At 49.9% G+C, this 9,348-nt stretch overlaps 1 protein-coding gene across 1 annotated transcript in view; it reads right to left on the bottom strand.

The window, feature by feature from the left end:
* Positions 1–738: 738 nt before the first annotated feature.
* The window catches only part of Ptpn9 (protein tyrosine phosphatase, non-receptor type 9), a gene marked incomplete at its 5' end in the record, with an annotated part of 70,636 nt that continues 62,026 nt past the window's right edge, over positions 739–9,348 (bottom strand). The window contains 5 exon segments of the mRNA XM_005393506.2: positions 739–2,493; positions 3,178–3,388; positions 3,953–4,103; positions 5,379–5,457; positions 8,264–8,330. Of these exon segments, the coding sequence (XP_005393563.1) occupies positions 2,279–2,493; positions 3,178–3,388; positions 3,953–4,103; positions 5,379–5,457; positions 8,264–8,330 (723 nt within the window). The 3' untranslated portion in view covers positions 739–2,278.

The following is a 9,348-nucleotide window of genomic DNA, read 5'->3' as shown; positions in this document are numbered from 1 at the left end:
TGAATCAGGAGGTCCTGTCTGGGGAAAACTGTCGCCAACCTTGGCACCCTCAGTCTACGACAAGAACATGGGCTCTGAGCTGCCTAGAATTCTGAATGTGCTCATGTGCTCAAAGGAGCTCAGGCAAGCACCCACACTCAGCCTTCACTGGCACAGTGCTACTGCTTTCCATGTCTGCCGCAGTGCGGTGACCACAGGCTGTGAATGCACCGGAGCTTCAGTTCCTGAGCAGATTATGAAATCCCTGTGCTCACCTCCCTCCTCTATCAGAGATGGGATGAGACAGGACAAGCAAAGGGGAATCTCGCCCTGCCGTGCTGTGAGGGTCCAACGACACAAGGGAGCCAAAGCACCTAGCACTGACCCCTCTGTCCAGAACTAGGAGCATAGTCTACAGACAAGGTGGGTGGCTCTCAGAACTGACAGCTAGTCACGGCGGCACACCACTGTAATCCCAGCACTCTGGGAGGCTGAGGCAGGAAGACTACAATTCAACCCCATCATGGGCAACTTAGCCAGACCCTATCTCAAAATAAAAAAAGAGCAGGGATGCAGGTCAGTGAGAAGGCCCTGGGTTCAATGCCCCAGTACCACTACCACCACCACCAAAACAAAAACTGAGAGGCTCAGACCCTGAAGTGTGGGCCCCTCCCAACCTCCCCAGCCATCCCAGACCAGCTCCTGCGCCCCCTCCTTACCTTCCCAGCCCAGCCTGCTAAAGTGATGAAACTAAAAGGGTTTGATCATGTTGGTATATTTATATGTAAATACAAAACTGTATCACTGTAAGATATTGAATATGAACAATTATTACTGAATCTGACTCAGTCCATTGATGTTAAATACAAAATGAAATGATTGTAAAAAATAAGAATATACACATTCAAAGAGCTTATTACAGTATAAAATTACTGAGGTCTGATCAGCTGCCAACCTCATCTTCTATAGGGGAAGGTTTTGGGGTCTCAGGGACTCTCCTGGGAGTATAGAATGTTGGGTACTCTCGATTCCATCCCTGTAAATCAGGCTGGGGGCTAGGAGCAGGCAGGGACAGGGGTGGGGGGGACGGGACAGTGACTGAGGGGACACAGGCCAGGGTGTTAAGCTTATAATTGACACAGAGCTCACCCAGTTGGAGCTCTAGGGCCTGGCAGATGGCAGACAGGAAGAGATGGGCAGCTCAAACAGGGCATAGGAAAGGAACCCCTAGCAGAGGAAAAAGGGCCTGCTTATGCCCCAGGAGGCATTCTACGGTGGGTTTCTCCCTCACTCCCTGCTGCCGTCCTTTCCTGCTGAGACTTCGTACCGACTGTTCTTGCCTCTGCCTGCTCAGTGAGTTCATCTCTACCCTTAGAGTGAGAGAGAAAAGGGAGGGCCTGGCTTCACAGTGGAGGTCTGGTCCCCAAGTCAGCAAAGTGAACAGAGAAAAGCTGTTAGATAAGGGCCATCCATGCTGAAGTACACCAGTGTCACCACAAACCAGCATTCTTGGTTCCAATGGGCAGGATCCAGAGGGGGGAAGTCATCATTTGAAATGAGGGCCTGGGCAAGAGCAGGGAGGACAGCTGTGTGTGTCCCATCCCAGCCAGTCCAGGTAAAAGGAGGGCCCAAGAAACGGAGCCCTGAACTGCATCACGGAGCCCCAGGAACGTCTACAGAGAGATGTGTGTGTATATGTATTTATAGAATACGACCATATTATCACATATAATATATATTATATACACACATACATATGGACCCAGACACAGAAGTGCACATATGCACACGCACACACATGGAAGGACGGAGGAGACCAGACTACACGCCCTATGTATAAACGTGCTTGGCACTCAGGCAATCTCTAGAATATGTAACTTGGTCAAGCTCTCTGGGAAGGAAGGTAAATGCTCACAAACCTTCCCACCAAATCCTAGCAAGGGAAGGTGGGGAGACAGGAGACCTCCATCCAGGAGAAGAATGGCATCGGGAGGGGAAGGAGGCCCCTGCCCCTTGCCTCAGGGCCCTGGCAAATATCAATAGCCACAATTTGGTTTCAATAAGGCACAGTTCGATAGCAGGTGCTAGGAGTCAAGAACATCACTGCTGGCCCTTTCTCGTGGCAACTCCACCACATCGATCTGGTGGAAGGAAGAGGCTGTCTTGCGTGCACTCGGGCGCTGAGAGCCACAGGAGGGGCTGATCACGACTTCGGTAGAACCGACGGCAACCTAGAGGCTCAGCGGCGTCCGGGGTAGTCTAAGGGAGGCTGGCCAGCAGGCAGGACACTGTGGGGCAGTTACTGACCCTCCATGGTCAGCATGTTATGGCCAGAGGGCACCATGCCCTCCTTTTCTGCAAACTCCAGGATGGCCTTGTAGCAGAAATAGTACTGCTCGGGGGTCTGGATGCTGAAGGCCCTCTGGGTCCGCATGCGTGACACTGTCTGGAACACATTGAGGGTGCCAAGCTCCTCCAGCTGTGCCAGGCAGATGTCCAGTGAACAGAAGGTACCTGAAGAAGGAAGGAAATGGTCACCGTGGTTGAGCTTTCCTGTTCTTCTACCAATACCTCGGGCAGGACAGGGTGAGTGAACGCAAGGCAAGGTATGCACGGCAGGTGGCTAGGTGGCCTCATGCTTGAAAAGGAGGAGGCCACAGGAGTGCTAAGAACCTCTCATCTCTCGGGACATGCACAGAAGGAAGAGTGAGCAGGCAGGTGTCAGAAACTTCCTGCCTCAATTGTAGACACAGCACCCAGACCCTCTCCAGAGCCTGCCTTTCCTCCACAGGCCATGCCAAGGGTCCTGCAGTGCACATCCCTAGGACAGCAGCTGTTGCTGGCCCCAGAATGGAGAGCGTGGCCCACAGTGGGAGTCCTGGGAGAAGGGCTGGGAAGAAACAGCAGCCAGCTAAGCCCTCTGGGCCCCCCACAGTGACGGTCATGACAAGGACAGGTCAGAAGACAACTTTGGTCCTGGCGTGGATAAGGGGTCAATTCCCAGAGAGTCTGGTTCGTGAAGTGTGTATTCTGGCTGCCACCACACACAGGTTACCAAAAGGACAACAAAGGGGCATTTTCAAAGCAGTTTACCATCAGTGATCAAGTGAGTCCTTTTCATCACAGATGGAGCCGAGAGCTCTGTCCTTCTGCCCCACCTACTGCCCTAAGTACTCCAAGGCTGCCCCAGTGTGTCACCTGTCCTGCCGATGCCTGCACTGCAGTGGACTACGATGGGCGGCTGCTCGGGGCATTGCCCCTTGCAGCGGGCACCCATGCTGCTGATGGCCAGGCTCTGCTGGCTCCTGACGGCCCTCAGGAAGTCAATAAGCGATGCCGCTGAGGAAGGGACGCCATAGTCTGGCCAGCTGAGGAATTGGAAGTGGGTCACCTGGCGTTTCTCCCTCTCCTGAGATGAAAAGAGAGGCATGAGTTAATGAGGCTGTCTCCGCCTGACTATGTCCCTGCCAGCAAGGCACCTGTCTACCATGCTCAACTTGCTCCACAATCACTTCTCTATTGCAAACCCAAAGAAAGGCTCAGTGTGCAAAAGCATCTTACAGGATCCAGATTTCTTTTTTCTTTGTGGTACTGGGGATTGGACCCAGGACCTTTGCTTGTTTTCTCATCTTTATTTTGAGACAGGGTCTTGCTAAGTTGCCCAGGCTGGGCTTAAAGTTGCAGTCCTCCTGCCTCAGCCTCCCAGAGTGCTGGGACTACAGGTATGCATTACCACTCCTTCCTGGCTTAGGATCCACATTTGTAATGCTAGTTGTAGTCTCCCTCTGTAATGCCACTGTTGTGCTGAGATGACAGGACTCTCTCAGCTCTGAACTAAGTATCCTCATTTGATCCCAGAGAAACAGAAGCAGCTATAACCTCCCTAGAATCCTGCCTGCTCCCTCTGGAATTTCTGTATAGTACAGATTCTCCCCCACCTCCAGAAAGGGAGAAAACAGGAAGCCAGGTTTACCTCTGTATTGTGAATTTCAAGTGTTGTTTTCTTATAATGGTTCATGTTCTCCACACCCAGATTGGTCACTGTGAGGAAGCCAAATCGGATCCGAGTGTCCTTTTCTAGAGGCCAGTACTGGCCACACTTCCTCCTGCCACCTTCCTCAAAGCTGAAGACAAAGGACAAAGTCAGCTGCATTTCTCCCTCCACAGCGAAAGCCCACTCCTCATGCCTGCTGTCTATGAGCTGGCACTGCTGTATCCACACCACTTCTAACTCATAGCACTGGCTATTGGCAGACAGGGGAGGAACCCACTTCATTCTAAGCAGATGAAGAGTCTGCATGTGCTCATTTAAGACACCGACTGGTCTTCTTCCTGATACCAAGTGGCACTTCTCACCGAGCTGGGATAATATGGGTCGATGAAGAGGACAAGAGGGAAAATGTGGTGGTCAGAGAGCACATGCTGACCTGTGCCCCGGCCACTGTCCATTCTCTTCTCCAACAAGGGCCTCACTAACAGAGGAGGGGAAGGTGGTAAGGACCACCCTCAGAGGCTCCAGGGTCCCCAAGTGGCTTCTCCATTCTCGTGACTAGGCAGAGGGGGCTGTGCTGGGAAGGGAACAGAACAAGAGTTCTTTTTGTCCCCTCATCTGAAATCAGTAACAATCAGTATAGCGATACTAACGGAACTGAGCATTCCTCCAAGTCCGCAGCAGGACAGGGCAACATCTCAACAGCATTTCTTGCTCCACAGCTTCCTGCCTAACCTGCTGTGTTTCACCTCTCATTCTTCCCTTTGCCTATGGGGGAAACACGGACAAAGGGAGAGTACAGCAGAGGGAACCTACCAGCTCCACAGCCAGGGAGGCAGAGCCCTCTGAGCCACTCGCCGGTCTAAGAGGAAATGCCCATGTTCCTAGGACTTCCTTGATAGCCAAGCCAGGACCCCAAAATAGGCTGTCATGGCCACAGGGTCAGCATGGTTATGGATTAAGGCTCTGGTGTGTTACATCCATCTACCCCCACCATCCCCTTCGCTAAGAAAAAGCTCAGAAAGCTCCAACTATTTGTCACTGCCATGACTTTCCTAACCCTCAGTTTTGTTTTGTTTTTGTTTTTGGAGAGTGTCTTGCTGTGTGGCACAGGCTGACCTCAAACTCAAAGTGATCCTCCTGCCTCAGCCTCCCGAGTGCTGGGATTACAGGTGTGCACCACCACACCCAGCTCTTCAGTGTTTCTTTTTGATTTCTGAGACAGGGTCTTGCTACATAGTTCACGCTGTCCTTGAACTCATGGCAGTCCTTCTGCCTTAGCCTCCTGAGTGTTGGGATTATAGGTGAGCACCTCCAGGCTCCCCTCACCTTCAGTGTTTCTAGCGGCTGAATGTCCTTCATGCTAGGGCCAGGGTGGGTGGGGTCAGTGGGGAAAGAACTGACTCACCGGGTGGTCATGACAATCACTAAAACCTTCTGCTCCCACACCATGAGCCAGAAGTCACGATAGGTGTTTTCCAAAGGGCCTGTCGGAGAGAACACGGGTGTGAGTGCAGCAAGTCTGTCTTCCTTCTTAGTCCCACCCTGAAGCCCAGAACCAGCTCCCTGCTCTTCTCTCCACACCCTGCTTTCCAGTCCCCAGAGCGACTGCACCACCAGCACTGCATGGGGGGGTTTGAAATGCCAAGTGTAGCTGGGCATGGTGTCACACACCTGCAGTCCCAGCACTATGGGAGGCTGATGCAGGAAGATCACGGTTCAAGCCTGGACAATTTAGTGACTTAGCAAGACCCTACCTCGAAATAAAAAAGGGCCAGGGATGCAGCTTAGTGTGAAGGCTCCTGAGTCCAATTTCTAGCACCAAAATTTTTTTTAAAAACCCCAAAACAGAGCAAAAAGCGCCAGGCATGCATTAGCAAGCCATCTTGGTGAGAGGTCCGCAGCTGGCTGCTGTCTGGAAGCACCACTACGCACACTCAGAGCTCAGCCCTCAGCATATCCTCGGGACAAGGCTGCCTGTGGACACAGCTCTGTCCCCATCACACATGAGCTTCAGTCTCCATTACTGGTTACCGCTCGCCCACTCTCCTGCAGCCATCGTCTGCAACCCAGGCTCCTCCTACTTTCTCATTTTTGTTAGCAACACTGCATTCTTACAGCATCCTGAAGCCAATCAGATTTTGCATGTCCTGCATCTCCCAAATCAGTCTCCATCCTACAGCTTATACACTGGGAATGTTTCTGTCTCCCTGGCCCTACGCTGCCCCACTCCTGTTCTGGGATCTTACTGCTTGTCATGGCTTGGCTGAGCTGCGACACTACTTGAGCTTACTTTCCTGAAGTCTCTCCCTTCCAGTCTGCTCTGGGCCCCACCAACTCAGCGGTTTCAACACGACCTGCTTAGGACAGACACCCCCTCCTCTGAGTCTGTCCACTTCCTATCTGTTGTCATGCATGCCCCCTCAGTTCTCAGACTACGTTGTTCCTTGAGGGTTCCTCTGCTCCAAGCTTTGATGGCACAGTGGGTTCTGATAAGTTCAGCATTTGATTTACAGAGTCTGGCTTCAGTCATTTCACTTTGGGAAATCAGGCCTTCGTAAACACAGTCTGAGGACACTTGTCCTTGAGGTCAAGTTCCCTTGTTACAGTGAGAGGCTCCATAGGGGTGGACACCTGGCAACAAAGCTACAGTTCCTGTGAACCACCAACCCTTTTCACCAAGAGTGTAAGCAACAATGCAGAGCTCCTTTGTGCCTCCCAGCTTCCCCTCTGCTCTCAGGAAAGCAAGGCAGCAGTAAGGCTTCATGGGGTCCCGAAAGGCTGCCAGCTCCATTCTCCTTTTTGCTAAAATCTTTAGCTAGCACTGACATCTTATGACATTAGAACCCCCTCTCCGTAGACACAGAGACCCCATAGTATGCTGGGTTCTAGTAATGTCTGAGAAAGGGTAAGTCCTGCACTATGCTAGGCAAGTGCTCTACCATGCAGCCACAGCCCAGCCCTAGACTCAGATTTTAGAACTGGTAACGTCGGGGAGAAAACTGGGGAAAAAAGAAGAATCAAGATATATTAGGTATGGGCCAGGGATATAGCTCAGTGGCATAAGCACCTGCCTGGCAAGTGCAAGGTCCTGAGTTCAATCCCTGGTACAAAAAAAAAAAAAAAAAAGATGTATTAGGTATAGGTACAGACTCCCTACAATGAATGTTACTCTTATGTATATCTACAGTGTACCAATAAAATTAATTAAGAAAAAAAGAACTGGTAATGTGCAACCTGTGCAATGCATGTTTCTTATGTGTACAATACCCCATCCCTTTGTGGGTATCACCCATGTGTTAACTTTATTGGTGACACTACGGTGAAACACTTGTTTAAGTAGCTATCATCAGATCTCTTATTTTATTTCTCCATAGGCCAGTGGCACTGTACAAATGGATTATATTTTGTTTTCATTTGAGTTTGAAATGTCTTGCTAGGTGTTCATGCTGGCCTCCCATTTTCAACACCCCTGCTTCAGCCTCCTGAGTAGCTGGGATTACCATTGTGCACCACCATGCCTGGCCTGACAGATCTGTTACTGACCATTTTCTGCAATAGTAACAGGACCTTCAACCCTCATGGCAGCCTGTTCTGTCAACCTGTGTCAGGATTTCCTACCATCACCACCTTCTTCTCTTCTTTATGCTGGAAGTTCAAACCAGTGACTCGCACATGTGCTCTACCACTGAGGTGTGTCTCTAGCCGCCTCCTACTTTCTTTGAAAATGAAGTCGTATTCTTGAGAGGTAGAGGCATGGTGGGCAGGTACTGGGCCCACACAGCACATATGTCAACTCCATCTGAATTCCTCTTGGTCTGCAGGACTGCACCGTCAGACCTCGCACAGACTATCCAGTTCAGAGTGCTTCCTAGCGTGTGCTGTGATGACTCGGGGTCCAGCAAAGGCACTGCTTGTGCCTAAACTGGACCTGACCTCTGGGAAGTACCACTGCCAATCCTGGCCCCTTTGTGGACGTGAAAAGCATCTCACGGTCCTGCTCCTTTGGCCTGGTCACAAGGCTGAAAGTAAGACACAAGGCTGAAAGCCACAAGCAGGCAGTGTTTGTAGGCTTAAATCTCCAGTTCATCTCTATGCACCAAGTTTCTAAGTACACATGGTACAGAAAGCCTGTACCTCCAATGTGCCTTCCTACCACCACCAACTTTTATGAAAGGCCAGGATTTAGTAGCTACAGCATAGGCTCAAGTCACAGTTTCTTTAAAAACTATGGCATCATCTGGCACAGGGTAGATGGCATAAAACCAACACGTGAAGGCCGCATCAGCTTACCCTGGGTGCCGATGTAAGCATTCTTCTGCTTGTAGCCGTCCATGAAGCTGGCATTGATGTAATCTGTCTGATGGGAAAGAGGAGACATCATTGTGTGCATGGCAGGCAGCATCTGGATTACAGAATGGGGTCCTGGGTAAGCACAATCCCCCGTGTGAGTATACTCTTCCTGTCAGCAGACAGTGCGGGGTAACAGGGCCAACTCAAACCTCACTTCAACAACCAGGCTGGGACAACTGGATATCTACATGCAGAAAAATCAAGAGGACCCTGTCCTCATACCAGACACAAAATTAACTCAAAATGGACCAAAGACATAAATGCAAGAGATTAAACTATAAAACTTTTTGAAGAAAATGAAGGAATAACTTTGTGACCTTGAACTAGGCAAAGCCTTCTTAGATATAACACCAAAATCACAAGCCATAAATGAAAAGAGATAAACTGGAACTACAGTAAAACTAAAAGCCTTTTGTCAGGCAGAGTGGCACACGTCTATAATCCCAGCACTCTGGCAGGCTGAGGCAGGAGAAACTCGAGAGTTGGAGCCCAGCCTGGGCAATTCAACAAGATCTTGTTTCAAAATAAAAAATAAAGATAACGGCCACGCATGGTACTGCACACCTATAATCTCAGCACTTGGGAAGCTGAGGCAGGAAGACTGCCAAGGATAGCATGAGCTCCATAGTGAGTTCAAGGCCAGCCTGAACTACATAGCAAGACCCTGTCTCAAAAAAACAAAAACAGAACAAAATAAAACATAAACAAACAAACAAACAAATAAATAAATAAAGGGCTGGGGATAGAGCTCAGTGCCCAGGTCCTGGGTTCAATTCCCAATACCAAAAAAAATTTTTTTTTTAATTTTATAAAAGTAAAAACTTGGCCAGGGATATAGCTCAGTGGCACAGGCGCCTGTCTAGCAAGCACAAGGTCCTGAGTTTGAGTCCTGGTACCAAAAAAAGGTAAAAACTTTTGTGTTTCAGGGGACATTATCAAGTAAGTGAAAAACCAATCCACAAAATGCATTTATTTGATAAGAAATTTGTATCTCCTGGTGTGGTGGCACACACATGTAATCCTAG

This window comes from Chinchilla lanigera, unplaced genomic scaffold (genome assembly GCF_000276665.1).
Source record: "Chinchilla lanigera isolate Chin_1 unplaced genomic scaffold, ChiLan1.0 scaffold00049, whole genome shotgun sequence".
In the NCBI taxonomy this organism is placed as follows: Eukaryota; Metazoa; Chordata; class Mammalia; order Rodentia; family Chinchillidae; genus Chinchilla; species Chinchilla lanigera.
This window is presented reverse-complemented; position numbering and strand designations above follow the sequence as displayed.